This window comes from Marmota monax, unplaced genomic scaffold (genome assembly GCF_021218885.2).
Source record: "Marmota monax isolate L192 unplaced genomic scaffold, Marmota_monax_Labrador192_F-V1.1 WCK01_AAM20220418_F8-fsc00207, whole genome shotgun sequence".
NCBI lineage: Eukaryota > Metazoa > Chordata > Mammalia > Rodentia > Sciuridae > Marmota > Marmota monax.
Window position 1 is genome coordinate 328,738 of NW_026692713.1, and position 15,000 is coordinate 343,737.

Consider the following 15,000-nt stretch of genomic DNA (forward strand, 5'->3'; position numbering starts at 1 on the left):
TCCTAGTCCATAGATGGTGGCTCCATTACTCTGGGCTCAAGGGAGACAGAACATCATGGTGGAAGAGCATGGCAAAGGGAAGCAGCTCATATCATCATCAGAAAGCAGAGAAAGACTCCACTCTCCAGATACAAAATATATACCCCATAGCTATGCCCCAATGAACCACTTCATCTAGCCACACCCCACCACTTGCATCCAGTTGCCACTCAATTAATCCCATCAGAGATTAATTCATAGATAAAGTTAAGATTATGACCCAATCATTTCTCCTCCAAAACTTCTTGTATTATCTCACACGTGAGTTTTTGGGGACACCACATCTAACCATAACAGCTAGACTATTTTTAAATGACCATTGGGGTACACACAGTCAGTGCCTTAGAACACTTAGTATTCCTGGCTGTGAGATAAAGACTTCAAAGGATGTGAAAACATGGGTAAGGAAAAGAGAAACTGGCCACTTCCCTTTTCTCACAACCTTAGATGGAGATCAAAGCAGAGAAATTTTGGATGTGAAATAAAGGAAGGTACTCATTAAACATCCGACTTGGTTCATATGTGCAATTAGCATGCAACCTATCTTGTAAAATTCCCCCTGCTTGCAGGCACCCAGGGGCACATGAAAAATAAAATGTCCAAACTCTCTCCAGAGATTGATTCCTCTAAGTTCTTCATTTGGGATCAATAAACAGTATCCCTATGTTTCTGCAGCCCTGGGGTTGAACAGTGTCAAACTCAAAGTTTTACCTGGTAAATTAAGTTCATTGTCCTTGTTGTTACCACATGATATCACTATTCAGATCTGATGGTGGAGGGTATCATTCTTTTGGAGGGGAATGTTCTAAGAATCCAACCCCACCCCTACACAAGTCCCCAGTAAGACAACCCACATCCCAAGCTGCTTCTAACCAATGACTTAGCCCAGCAGGGATTTGAAAGCTCCTGACAGGAATTCTCATACTTCTCTAGTGGCTCAGGAACTCCCCATCTGTTTGGTTGAGACTTTCTTGTACCTTCTCAACCCTCTTACTCTTTCTCCCCAGCCCTCTTTCATTTCTTCTTTTCTTTTCAAAGATATTGAAGATTGTCATTATTTCCAATATTTAGTTATTCATCTTACTCCTTCGCATAATTGTATTTGTTAACTAATGTTATGCAATTGGTAAACTAAAGCTATGCACATCTGGAAATATCTTTATTTGGGGCTCAGTCATGAACAATAGTGCCTTTACATGCAGAATTGTAAAGGGACACATTATTTTAGAGGCCCCATGGAGACAAGATATCCTGGTGCCCATGAGAACTCTACTGTTGATTAGATCGTCAGTTCCTCATGGGTAAACCTATGTTATGAGCTGGTAACTTTTAAAATTTGTTTCTCGGTCCTTGATGTTGACAATTTCAGTAAGGTATGTGGGAGTGCTCACATTTGGAAACAGATGACTCCTTTCTATATTCATCAATTAGCTCTGTTCCATCAAGAAGTTTTGCTTCTGAAAACATCCTCGGCTGTTTTTGATGGATATTGAATACAGTTTTCCCCATCTCAGACTTCATTTTCTCCTTTCCTATTTTATCACTGCAACAAACTCTCCAAAACTTTGGGGGTAAAGCTCAGAGCTTCCTTACCTTATATCTGTACATCCCCAACTACCCGCCGGCATGAGAACATTTATATGTGAATGAATGAGGGAGCAGGGACTCAGGGTAGTTTCAAGGATTCTCCCTTTCCCAAAAGGAGAATATGCACCCTATCCTCAAATCAGGATCCATATATAGCTGACTGCAATCCAGCACTCTGTTTTCTTAAGACTCTTCCCTCACCTCCCCACATCTCCACTACAGGGGGAGAAGTCCTTGTCATTCAAGCCCCGGCACTCATTCAAGGCCATTCCAGGCACTGCGCATCCCTTTCTTTCTCACCCCAAACCACCAGCCACAGCCATTGCGCCTCCGGACACTTCTAGATACTCTGTGGTCGTGGAACTCGCCCCAATCTGGCACAGTGAGACCATTCCACAACTGGAGAGACTCGCATAAGACAGAGGGAAAGGCAGCTGGACCACCCGAGTGAAGAACTGGAAGACTCCCCAGGACTCTGCGGAGAAGTGGCTCCTGTGGCCAACGTTCGCTGATGAAGAAGGGGATCCCGGAGGGCGCTGACGGAGTCCTGGTGTAGGCACTGGACATATCGCCTTGCCAGCACAACAGCAGTCGCCCAGGCGGCGCGAATCCAAGAATGGAATGGTCTGGGCGCTTGGCTAAAGAGCCGCAGGAAATGGGGCGATCCCTCTGAAAGCCAAGGCTGTGGACAAGAACTCCCCTGCGCGTCCAGCAGGCTCCGGAACCCAGCACTGACCCGAGCCTGAGGAGTCGGCTGGCCGGGATCACCGCATCCGAACCACCAAAGAGGAATGGTCGCTGCAGTGCTGAAGGGTGGCAAGCCCAGTTCTGGCAAGTTGGGTTCCCAGTCCGGTCGTCCAGTTACGCCAGGCTCCGCCCACCTGCAAGGCCGTCCTGTTGACACTGGGTAGGGACACAGAGGGCCGAGGGACGCAGAGGTCCCGCCCCAGAGACGAGAGCCGCCCGGGAAGGCGGGGCCTGCAATCCCGAGGGCTCCGGGTCCAAGTTCAGAGCCGTGCACCCAGCGCCCGGACCGGTACCTGGCTCCTGGAACCCCTGACCATTGCTTCTGGAGAGACTAGGTGAGACGACAGGCGGGCGGGAAGCATCTCCCTGTCTTTGCTTTTACCCAGAGCATAATTCTTGAGTCCTGCCTTTGACTGCCTGGCGGGGTTTTCCCTTACCAATGTACCTCTGTAGTAAGCTCCCTCCTCCTCTCCCGAATTCTCTCTGGGTCCCATCTTCTCTTCTTTCTCTTCTCCGTGTCTCTTCCTGTGTCTCTCTCACAGTTTTTTTTCTCTCTCTCTTCTTTCTTGGCTATTTCCCCTGCCCTCCTATTCTGTTTTCTCTCTCTTCCCCACTTCCTTCCCTCTCCCTCTTCCCCACTTCTTTCCTTCGCACAAGAATTCTGTCTTTGATTTTATCCTATGTTGACTTTGAGGCTGCATTTCTTGCATCCATCCATCCATCCATCCATCCATGCACACTTTACTCCATTTATCGGGTGTGTTACTCTGTTATTCTCAGCCAGGCTTCTGCTGGACGCTGGGATAAGAGGCATGCATATCAGTTCCAGATTTTTTCTCCAACAGATTATTTTTTTTTTTTTTTTTTTTTTTCTCCAACAGATTATTTTCAAAGATTTGTTTAGTGTCTGTCAAGGGAAAAATACATAAATTATCAAATTTCAAGTCTCTTGAGCTTTAGGGTGAGTGGAAAGAAAATACCTGATTTTAGGGACAAGACGCTGAAAAAATCCTTTTCTTGACATGTTTTCTTCACTAATAGGCACAGACAGCAAGCACACCAGGAAGCTAATTCTTGCAGCATCATTTAGGGGACAATGTCACCCACTGCCTGCCTTCTGGGCAAGTTTTGCAGTGCCAGGTTGGGGGGAAAGATGGGTTGGGTTTCAGAGCTGGATGGTGGAAAGACAATGGGAGCCAGGGCTGTGTCCTTGAAGCCTTTGGGTGGGAATGGAAATAAGAAAGAAATAGTAAATTTCTAAACTAAATGTTTGTCAGTGCTGCTGGTGTAAAGCCATTAAGTGACATCAATGCTGCCAATTGAGACATTAGACATTTTATAACAATAATTGTGGCGGTTGATGTTAATGTTTTTATGTACATTTGATAGAAGAATCAAAGGGACACTATTTTATGCTAATATGAAGGATAACAAATAAAGAATCTAAAAAAGCAAATCTGATTCATTTTTGGAGAAAACAGTAGAAGTAATGGATGTTGAAGCCATTTTTTTGTTTCTTGCTAAAAATTTTAATTTCTTCAGAGACACAATTTCATTTTTAATATTTTATGATATATGTTATATATTCAAACACACACCATACATATATCATGTCATAAAAGAACCCTTGTTTGTTTTAAGAGGTTAATTACCAACTAAATCTTCTTAGAAATAATTTACTCTAATTATACTTTATTGTGATCTTTAACGATAATTTAGCTAATTTTACTTTTCTTTTTACACAGAACTGGAAATTTGGCAATAGGAAAATCACACAGAAATGAGCAGAAATTAAATAGGATGGAGGAGGATTTCAGAGTGCTTAGAATTTTCTCAGTTTATGTCACAGAATGTTTGACAAATTCATAGGCATATGCATGAAACTTTGATTTGGGAGACTTCTCTGGACTGAAGAGTTCAATTGCCTTTTAAGTAACCAAACTAGTGATCTCCACTGAATCAGAATTTCTAATGGGGGCAGTGATTGAAATGTTTTTTAAATGATTTAGAATCACATGTCTGCTTTGCTTAGCAGAATCTTTTTCAGAAATCAAAGAGGTGACAACTTTATATTTAAAAAAAAAGATAATCACACCAGCTTAAAAAATGCAAAGCTAAGCCTTAAGCTTTAATGCTTTAAAACAAGGACCACATAGATCCATCACTGCTTATTTTCTTTTATTAAATAATCTGTATCTCTGTAAGAATGTTGTCGTTCTTTCTAAGATGATGCTGTTGTTGGCATGTGAGAGGTTCTAACCAAGCAATCCTAAGTATAACCCGTGGACTTTACCCCAGCAGGATCTGCATTTCTTTTTTAATTGTATTACAAATCACAGCTGCCAGTTTGGGGGCTCTAGCTACTGCTCCTGCAGAGTTCTGCTTGATCCAATCAGGAACACCCTGAAGTGAAGATGGCCCCATCCTGATTTACTTCTAAGGAGACTGAAGCCCAGACTGGTTGTTCAAGATCCAGCAACTAGTAAGTGGCCAGGCTCAGCCTGCAACCCAAGTTATCTCCTGGAACCTGAGTGCTTAGGTGTTTGTTATATCTGCACTGTCGTTCCAGCTAGTCCCACTTGTTTGCCAGTCGGTGATGTTTGTTAGAATGCTGCATCTTATGTTAGTTTCTGGCCATCTTTGAAACACTATTTCATATTTGAAACACTCACAGAGCAGTGCCCTCTTTGAAGCACTGTCTTTATCCTCTGTTTTCATTAGCTCTACTTCTGCAAACTCTTGGGCACTTGAGTGGGTGATGAGATCACATGTACTCTTATGTGGGTCCACATGACCAAGTTGTGTTGGCACCAAGTCCATCCTCACTGTGGACCTGGGACTGGCTGTATCCTGACAATCCTGCACTTGGCTTTGCTTGAGCCCAGCAGGCATTGCTTCTTAGAGTGGTCCATCCATACCTGAATGTGGGATCTCTGGGGGCTGGGCTGGAAGCCCTCTTCTCTCCAACTCTGGCACCACCAGCCAATACCAGAAAAGCTGGAACAACTCTTTATTTTTAATTTTCTCAGGGTACCAAGGCCAGGGAGATGCCAAGACTGCCGCAGTCTGGCTGGGCACAAAATCTGCGGCACAAGACACATGCATATTGCCTTCTTAGTAAAACCCATGAACTCACAGTCCCTATGCAGAAGAATTTTATGCCTACCTATCCTCTGGAATCTTCCAAAAGGGTCTGAGAAGTCTCTCCAGAGACTAGAGACACCAAAGGATTAGAAGCACAGAAGATTTATCTGCTATTGTTTCTTTTAGCTAAAGAGAAAAGCAGACTCAACAAAGAGGAGCCTGGAAGTATACATGATGTCACTAAATCGGGCCTGTTTTTCATGCTTGAGCTGAGAGCACTTAGGGTTGGCCAGTTGATATGAGCAGGAGAGTACCTTTACAAATTTCAGGCAAACAAGGCTATTCAATTGTTTATCAAGGGGAAGGAGAAGAATGTGCAGGCCATTTGGCCATTCTTTAAACACCGTTGTATACTAGACCTTGAGAACTGAAAGAAATAGGAATGTGGCCATGAAATGACTTTAACTTTTGTCACATCACAGCCACATTTCTGTTATTCAATGGAATCATAACATATCTCCATACTGTGTGTTGAACCAAGCTCTTTAGAACTTTAAATATATTGATCCATCTAGTCTTTACAACAATTCAGTGAAGTGGGCACCAAGGTGATCCTTTTTACAGGTGAGGAAACAAAGGCATTGAGAAGATGAGCACCCTGCTAAGGTCACAGGCTAGAGCCTGATTGGAGTCCAGGCCTTCTGGCCCTAGAGCCCATGCATTTGATCTCTGTGGATATAGAGCTTAACAGTTAGTTAGAACTCCCAGCTAAGGCATAGATAGCAAGGTCATGTGAAAGAATGTGGCCAGAGCTTCCCAAATGTTAAAATAGTCTATCCAGAGCTGGGTAACAAGCACATGCTTTCCCCACTGTGGGCTGGGCGAGTCTTTATTCACCATAATGCACCTTTTGCAGCATGTATCAGTAGGAGCACAATGGTTGGATGCCTAGGAGGATTGGGAGCTTTAGAAGCAAGTATTCACCATGGTAGGAAAGAACAGGCATGGAAAGATACCCACCCCTGCAAACTTGGGGAGCTCAGTGTCAGAAAGTGTCCAAGAACATCACTTCTTGATCCCATGTTCTAAGCACTCTGAAAGTGGTTGGGGAGCCTTGGAATTCAATGAGTCTTTCAAATATGAAGAACATAGGGTGGTTCTGAATGATATCTGTACAATTCAGAGGGAAGTCTTGTTGGAGTCAGAGTGAAAAGAACCAAGGATGCAAAGAAGAGTCCTTTCTTAGGACACGCTCAATGATGGAGTGACAAGGACCAATAAAGAGTCTAAGGGCACAGAGCCCAAGATGAGCTGAGGCTATTGAAGAGAGATGAGAATAACAAAGGAACTTTTCATATTAGGCTGAGGACACGGAGAACAACGACCACATAGATCCATCACTGCTTAGGACAGCTGGTGTGTATGGGACGAGAAAGAGGAAGGAGCAGCTCTATTCTGCCTAGGGAACATCTGGACAGAGAATGATCTTGCAGGTGCATAGGATATAGTGGCACATATCCACAGGAAAGAAGAGCAAATAAGCACTAAACACTTTGTGAGTTGGCAAGGCTCCTGGCCCAAAGAACCCTCTGGCTAAGATATAGCATGATCTGGAGATGAGATCTCACATCTGCAGTGTTCATCTGACAGGTGTTAGGCATCAGGGAGATGTGGACAAAATCCAAAGATGGATCTTTTCTTTTCGCTTTCTATTTATTATTATAGATTCATATCCTTCTTTTCTTCCTCATCCTCCTTTTCTTCCTTCCTCTTCTGAAGATTTGGAGGGTGGAATCAATTAAGCATGAAGTTGCAGGATACCTAAACCAGTTCTTGCAGGTGTCTAGATCTACAAGGTCTGAAAAGCTGGAACACCATGATGGGTTTTTGTGAGATGGAATGTGGCAGGTTGGAGATAAAGGCACTTGAATTGAGACATGCAACCTCCTTCATGTGGTTGCTGTGAAAATTAAATGAAATCAAGTGCATTAAGCCTCTGGCATGGGTCACATGCAGCTGATAAACGGTGACTTATATATTTATATCATGAAGTATCCTGATAGCTGTCATTCTGTTCTTCTGCAAAACTATGTGTCCCCATTTTTAGAGCTGAGAAAAGGTAGTCACTTCCTGAGCTCAGGGCACACTGAATAGTTCAGGCATAGAGGCCAACGTGGTAGGACTCTCCTGATATCTTTGGTATTTTTTTTCTTTATCTGGTCTGTTCTAAGAAGGGGGCTTTCCCAGGCCTCTGACCTCTGATTTTATTTGCAAAGATTTCTTGGGCATTTTTTTTTCTTTTTCCTCTAAAACTCTCCTTTTGTTTCTGTGGTTCCAAGGATTGGATGCCTGTTCAGTTCCTAGGCCCAGTTTAGCTAAGGTGAAATTTCTCTGGGCAGCATAAACAGACCCCAAAACTGCTACAACATACAGCCATCCACCTATACCAACTGCCTTGGCTCTGAGGTCCCTTAGCTTCCAGGAGATTCCAGCCAGTGCACTCTAGAGTGCTCCTCCTTCCCAAGGGAGAATAAGGAATGGGAGGGAAGCTTACCTCAAAGGTGGTTTCAGAGCAGATAGGAAAATATTTCCCTTGAAGTCAAAATATCTTTTCTGGGCTGCAAATATACCAGGATAGAATTCTGGCCCAAAACAAGCAGGAAAGGACACAGCCCCCTTCAACATGGTTGACAGTTTAATAAAACAAAAGGTTAAAATGAGACCAACATAGTTTTAAAATATTAGAAAATCAAAAAAAATAATTCCTCCAAATTTCATTTGTTATATTTGGATCTGAAAATGTAATCCCACAGTTCCTGTGTCCAAGACTTGGTCCCCAGTACAGCAATGTCCACAGGTGGGGGCATTGTGGGAGTGATTGAATCATGAGAACTCTGACCTGTTAATCCACTGATAACTAAATGGACCACTGGAAGGTACTGGGTGCTATGGAAGGTGAGACCTGGTTGAAGGGACTGGGTCCTTGGGAACACGTCCTTAGGGAGTATACTTTGTCCCTGGCTTCTTCCTCTCCCTCTGCTTCCAGGAATTCCATGAGCTGAGCAGCTTTCATCCACCACACTCATCCGTCATAGTGTCCTGACTCACCTCAGGCCCAAAACAATGGAGTCAGCTGATCATGGACTGAATCCTCAGAAACCATATGCCAAAATAAACTTTTTCTTGTTTAAGTTGTTTATGTCAGATATTTTAGTCACAGCAACAAAAAGCTGACTAAAGCATCTTTATACTAAGATCACCATGGCGTATATTGTTTTGCTCTACAATATACAGTCATTCTTCACTTAGTGACAGCATACATTCTGAGAAATGCATCATCAGGTGATTTTGTCATTGGTGTGAACATCCCAGAGTGAAGTTATACCAACTGGGATGACCATGCCATCACTAAGGGACAAAATCTCATAGAACCACTTTGTACATATGTTCTGTTGTTGGCAGAAATACCACAAATGTGTTTTTTTAGTTCTTAACATTATAGTACGTTTCTTTTTAGTAAAAAATGTGTAGTTTTACAGTCATAGTTTTAAAATGAATCATTTATTTATAAAAACAGTCTGGTCCACTTTATTCTGGCTTCCCTCCCCTCTTCTCCCACCCCTTCCCTGGGCACTGGTCTCCGTCCTCTCTAACCAACACAGCTTCCTTGTCACCACTGTCACCGCAGCCCCTAGTACAAGCCAGTATTCAGGAGGCTCTCAGTGAATGAATAAAATAATGAATCAATAAAAAATAAAACTTGTAGTTATTCTGTATACTATTTCTTATTATTTCCTTCTAGGAGTTTTTCCTCCTTTGTTTTTGTTTTTGTTTTTTGTTTTTTGTTTTTGTTTTTGTTTTTTTTTGCACAGACTAGATTGCACCAAATATACAATCTTTGGTCCTGTTTTTTCTTTATCATTAAATCATAAGACTAGAAAATGTCACTTTCCAAAGTAGCGTGTTTCATCGTGTTTGTACATCATAATTTATTGACCATGTCTTTGTAATCAGGCATTTATTTGGTTGTTGTTTTTTGCCATTATGAATAATATTGCAGTGAACATCTTTGTTTTATTCTCTCCTTAGGCAGCTCTGACCCCTCGTCTCCTTCATTTAGCTCTGGTCAGAGTGTGAACAATCAAGCACCTGAAGAAAGGTTGCTTTCAGGCTGAGCAATTTCTGTGGCCCTCACCCTCACAGTCACTCTCAACACCCAAAGGCGATTCAGCATTTTTTCCAGTCACATCAATTAGCTGACACTGGCTGCTACTGGACAGGTTCTCACTGGAGGTACAGGACCAAGGGCAACAAGAGATGAGGGAATGGGACAGAGCTAAACACCCTTCGTGGGACCTCATCTTTTGATCTTACGTCAGACATGGAAAGTAAAGGAAGTCTTTATGCTGCCAATAGTGACTTCTGCCTTTGCCTGAACTGTGGAGCACACCCTTTGTGAGGACAAAGTAAACTTTTAACGTCTGCTAAACCCATTCCCTGTCACTTCATTTATTCATTCAGCAAAAGTTTCCTGAGTACCTGTCCTGTGAAGGCATGATTAGGTGCTGCAGAAGAGGAGAGGCATTTCAATCATTCTAGGGAGCTTGACTGGGCAAGAACACATAGAACTGAGAGGCAGCCACTGTTCGGGTGATCATGGATACCACCTATTCACATAGTGCTAGGACGAGAATGGGGGAAGTAGTAGAGACATGTGATCTAATAAGAAACTGGTTCAGAGAAAATTTAAGGAAGCCAACCAGAAGCAGGAAGGGTCTGTGAGGTGGACAAGGGGCACCTTGCCTGGCAGACTGTGAAGCAAGATAAACAGACCCAGCTGGCAGCCTGAGGAATAGAGGGTCAAAGTTAGAGCAGGCAGAGAAAGGGATGGAGTGAGGAACAAGAACTCCGAGGTCCACAGTCCTCCAATGCTGTGACCTTCTGATGCTGTGGCCTCCCCTGGGCCCTTGACATTCAGAGTTGAGGGAGCTGGGTTTGGAATAGGACCTGATGGTATGCAGCTTCCTCATGCTGGGTTTGTTTGTTGATAGAGGATCCAGAAAACCCTGGAGCTTCTGCCTCTAGAGCAGGCTCCCTTCCCTTTACCTAGAGCCTCTCCAATTATCAGCCTTCCTGTGGTCAATTACCAGTAGCCGTTTATGCCAGGAGTCTGCTGTTCTGTTCTGGGTGCTTTCCAGCTGCTGCTGAATGGTGAGCTCTGGAGCCTGAGATCATCGGAGTTCCTCCTCTCCTCTCCTCTCCTCCCCTCTCCTCCCCTCCCCTCCCCTCCCCTCCCCTCCCCTCCCTTCTCCTATTCTATCCTATCCTATCCTCAGGGGTGGTATGGCCACTTCTCCCATTTCATAAACAGTGGTGGGGGTCCCAGGAATCAGGTGGCTTGTCTGCCATCAGCCTGCATAATGTGGTGAATGACCACTGCCAGTCTCACTTCCTGTTGCTTCCTCTCTCGTAGAGCCCCGGGGGCTGAGTGTGTTTGGCCTACTCATCACTGGCAATTCTCCAATCTCCTGACTCCTTCTGGGAAGACCAGGCCTTCAAAACCCCAAAGCCCTGAAGACTGATGGCTGCTGGAGTGTCCACCTTGCCCAGCCTGCCCAGCCCCTGCTGATCATCATGGCTGCTGGGAAAGAGGCTCCTCTGAGCACTTCAGCTGAAAACAGATGGGGGATTAGTGATCCTGAGCAGAGTTTGGGTCACAAGCAGGTGCTGCTTGAGAAAACAAACCACCTGGGCTCCATTACTGCCACAAGCACTGGTGGCCTGGTTGTGGGTAGTGCTGAGTTGGCTGTGCCAACAGTACCAGACAAACCCAGACTGGGCAAGCCACTGCCCAGGAAGGCACATGGGGAAGAGAGGCAGAGTGCTTTCATGGACATGCCACAGCTCCATGAGAGACTAGGGGGTGACCAAGAGAAGGAGCACAAAGATGCTTCAGCCCATCCCGACCCTCAGCAGCATAGCCAAGATGTTCCCAGGGCCCCAGTGGGCAACACAGTCTCCTCTGTGTGGCCTGGCACAACCCGAGGTGAGCAGAGGAGCGCCTTCAGCAAACCCACCAAGCGCCGAGCAGAGAGGCCTGGGCCAACCTCCATCTTCCCAACAGGTGAATCTGCAGACTCCCTAATGGAGCTCTCAGGATTTTTCAGTACTCTAGATATCCCTTGTTGGGGTCGAATGTCAACTTCCAAGCTTGTGGTTGGTGATTTCTGGAACTTGCACACATTGTCACAGAATGCTCTGCTCTACAGCACTTTCCAGGGTGCCCCTGTGCTGTGGCTGGAGCATACCCAGGCCCAGGTACCCACATCTTCTACAGCCTCACGGGCCCTCCTGCCACCCACAATCACCTCCCTGGGCTTCTCCACCCAGAACTGGTGTGCCAAGTGCAGCCTCTCCTTTCGCCTGACCTCTGACCTGGTCTTCCATATGCGATCCCACCACAAAAAGGAGCATGTGGGACCTGACCCACATTCTAAGAAGCGCAGGGAAGAGGCCCTCATCTGCCCTGTTTGCCGTGAGTATTTTCGGGAGCGCCACCATCTCTCCAGGCACATGACTTCTCACAGTTAACAGGTGGCAGAGGAGCAAACCTAACTCAGTGATGAGACAGAGGAAGCTCCCTGGCCTGCCTCAAGGCCATCACAATACTGCAGCTCTGTTGTAATTTGGAAAAAACAGACCAGAACTTGTGATGTATCTTGCAAGAAATGAAGTCATGAAATAAAAGGATGCACTTTGCTCATACGGGCTGATGGGACCATTGGCACAGGGAGTGGGCTGCTTCTGGTTCTGCCTGTTTATCTGCATGGAAACATGTTTGGTGCACACATCAGCTTTGCAGTCAGGCAAATGTGCATTCAATCTGGACTCTATCATCTGTGAGCTGACACCTTAGCCATGTTCCTTCAATCTGCTGAGCCTCGGTTTTCTCATCTATAAAATGGAAGCAATAAGCCCTTTGTCTTATGGATGTTGTCAGAGTCACAAGGAAGGTGTAAACAGCAGTCTCCTCATTGTCTGGCAGACTGGGCACCTAGTACATGAGGTTATGCTCACTGTCTGCACTAATCAGCTTTGTTATCAATTAAATCTCAGGGCCACACTAGCACAGGCATCTACTTCTCAGCCGTGTGTCAATAGGGAGACCAGGGTAAGGCAGGCTCGGCTGGGCATGGCTCTAGGTCTCAGGATCAATTCAAGTCCATGCTTTTTTTTTCTTCTAGGGCAGATGGGCTGCCCAGAACTAACCTCTCTCATAGTGATGCCAAGAGTATGAGAGTGCAAGTCTAGATGCAGAGACACCTCTCAAGCATTTGCCTGCTTACTTCCCCTGAACAATGCAAGTCACATGGCCAGATCCAAAGTGGAGGACTGGAAAAATACACAATAAAGCTGCAACAAGGAAATGGATGGACTTCCCTCCACAGGAGGTGAAGAATGAGGGCCAGTAGTAGTTCAATCTACCACCCGCACTGTGGGTCTTCACACTGTGAGTATGGGAAAAGGGAAAAATAAAGTACATCTCATGTGCAGAAGGGGGCTGATGCTGCAGGAGCCGCCCTTCCCTGCTGCCCCAGGTAGAGCAGGAAAGAGGAACTCAGGGGCTCAGGGTGAGATGCATACTAGATACTTGGCATCCTTCTACCATGTCATCCCCAAAACAGTGCAAGATGTGGATACTGAATGTCCATCTTACTGGAGAAAGAAACTAAGCTCAAAAGGGTTTGAGGCTTTCCTAAGACCACTGCTGTGGAGTAGCAGTGTAGATAAGACCCAAGATCCCTGAGTCTGAGCTTCTGTCCTTTCCAGTCCGCCACAGGTCTGCTCAGCCCAGCATGGTCCCATGGGATTGTGGGTGATTCAGTAATCAGAACTTAGGGTTAAGCCTAGATTCCTTGCCTCAAATTTAAAATTAACCTTGCTACACATTCCCCCCACCCTCTCATTGACCTTCTTTTGAGCATTTTCCACTATCTTGAATACTAAGTAGTATACTGATTTATCTTGTTTATTGTGGCTTCTGTCATTGGTATGAAAGGACTGACCTTTTTTTTTTTTTTCTGTCTTGTTCACTGTTGCATTCCCATTGTCTAGAACAATGTAGGCACACAGTGGGTATTCAAAAGACATTTGTTGGATGAGTGAATGAAAGAATGCACAAATGAATGAAAGAAATACTTGTTCTGGCCTCACCCCCTGCCAAATATCAAATTGGTTTTGCAGGAGGGTTTTGGTATCTGTCAAATGGTGTGCACGCTTGTCTTTTTCTGGCTTATTGGTCTGACCCATGATTTCTGTAAAATCCACTTGACAGAGGAAAATGTCCCATCCCAAAATGCAGTAGACACTTGGAATTGAAAAGGACTTTAGATTTATAGTCTTCTCCTTATTTTGTAGCAGTGGACTTTGGGGTCCACAACATGAACTGATATGCTCAGTATTTCAGGGCAATTAAGTGGTGGAGAGGTCAAGGTTATAACTCTGAGGTATCTACACCTGTAGGTCATCCCTGCCTGCCCACCCCAACTCCACAAGGAACTTCTGCTATACCAGGTGGTAACTTGAATGCAATGAATAAAGTGACCTCAAATGTAATGATTATTAATGTAATTGTGACTCCACTATTCACAAGCAAGGGAGGCATTTTGAGAAGCTGTACAGTTATGAAGCAACACAACAAAACATCTTCCACCGACTCTCCTTTTAAAGATAGAACTAATGTTATTAAAAATAAACTTTTAAGATGGAGTTAGTCTTGGTAAAAATTCATGTACATACAAGTTGCTTTTCAGCCATTCAAATCAACAAAGATGATTTATAGAGGCGACAACTTATAGTTGATTAATGTGACAGTTCTTAAGTGTCACCAGACTGGTTTCCCAGAGTCCTTTTGGAGGTGAGATCCTCTGTCACCTCTTCCTTCCAGTCTCCTATGCCGATGGGAGTGAAGCCACTTGGACTCATGGTCTGCCTAAGCTCTCTCAGTCACTGCTGTGGTCTGAATATCCATGCCCCCCAAATTCATGTTAAGACCCTAACCCCCAAGGTGACAGTATGAAGAGGCAGAGCCTTTGGGAGGTTGGAATTAGTGTCCTTATAAAAGAGACCTCAGAACACCAGCGGCCCAGTACTCCATGAGGACACAGCCAGAAAGAGCCACCTATGAACCAGGAACTGGACCCTCATCAGACACTGAGTCTGCTGGCACCTTGATATTAGACCTTCCAGCTTCCAGAATTGTGAGCAATAAATTCCTTTTCTAATTTATAAGCCACTTGGTCTATGTTGTTTTTGTTACAGCAGCCCAAGCACACTAGGTAGCCATATTCCACACCCTAACTAAGAGTTGGTAGGTGATGTTGCTACACACATCACAAAAGCAGATATGAATTTTACTCTTCAATTCTGGGGTAAGATTTTTCACATTCCTTAAATTGTTTATAGCTGGCTGGGCACCCCTATCCTGTGGTACTGGTAGAATATGCATCCCAGCATTATCAAATTTTTCCTATCTCTCAAGGT

The 15,000-nt window shown here is 44.7% G+C and overlaps 1 protein-coding gene and 1 pseudogene across 4 annotated transcripts; one reads left to right on the forward strand and one right to left on the reverse strand.

The window, feature by feature from the left end:
• LOC124094145 (neuropeptide Y receptor type 4-2-like) overlaps positions 1–2,193 on the reverse strand; it is a 51,305-nt pseudogene extending 49,112 nt beyond the window's left edge.
• A 361-nt stretch (positions 2,194–2,554) lies between these two features.
• On the forward strand, positions 2,555–14,789 carry Znf488 (zinc finger protein 488). Of its 4 annotated transcripts, none has more exons than XM_058579988.1 (3): positions 2,557–2,708; positions 9,547–10,668; positions 10,931–14,789. In XM_058579988.1, the coding sequence occupies exon 3, from the start codon at positions 11,092–11,094 to the stop codon at positions 12,046–12,048; it is 957 nt and encodes a 318-aa protein (XP_058435971.1). In that variant the 5' UTR covers positions 2,557–2,708; positions 9,547–10,668; positions 10,931–11,091; the 3' UTR covers positions 12,049–14,789. The 4 variants fall into 4 exon arrangements, with proteins under 4 accessions (XP_058435973.1, XP_058435971.1, XP_058435970.1 ...); XM_058579987.1 differs by lacking the exon at positions 2,557–2,708 and adding an exon at positions 3,274–4,855; XM_058579990.1 differs by lacking the exon at positions 9,547–10,668 and having other exon boundaries at positions 2,555–2,708.
• The last annotated feature ends 211 nt before the right edge of the window (positions 14,790–15,000 follow it).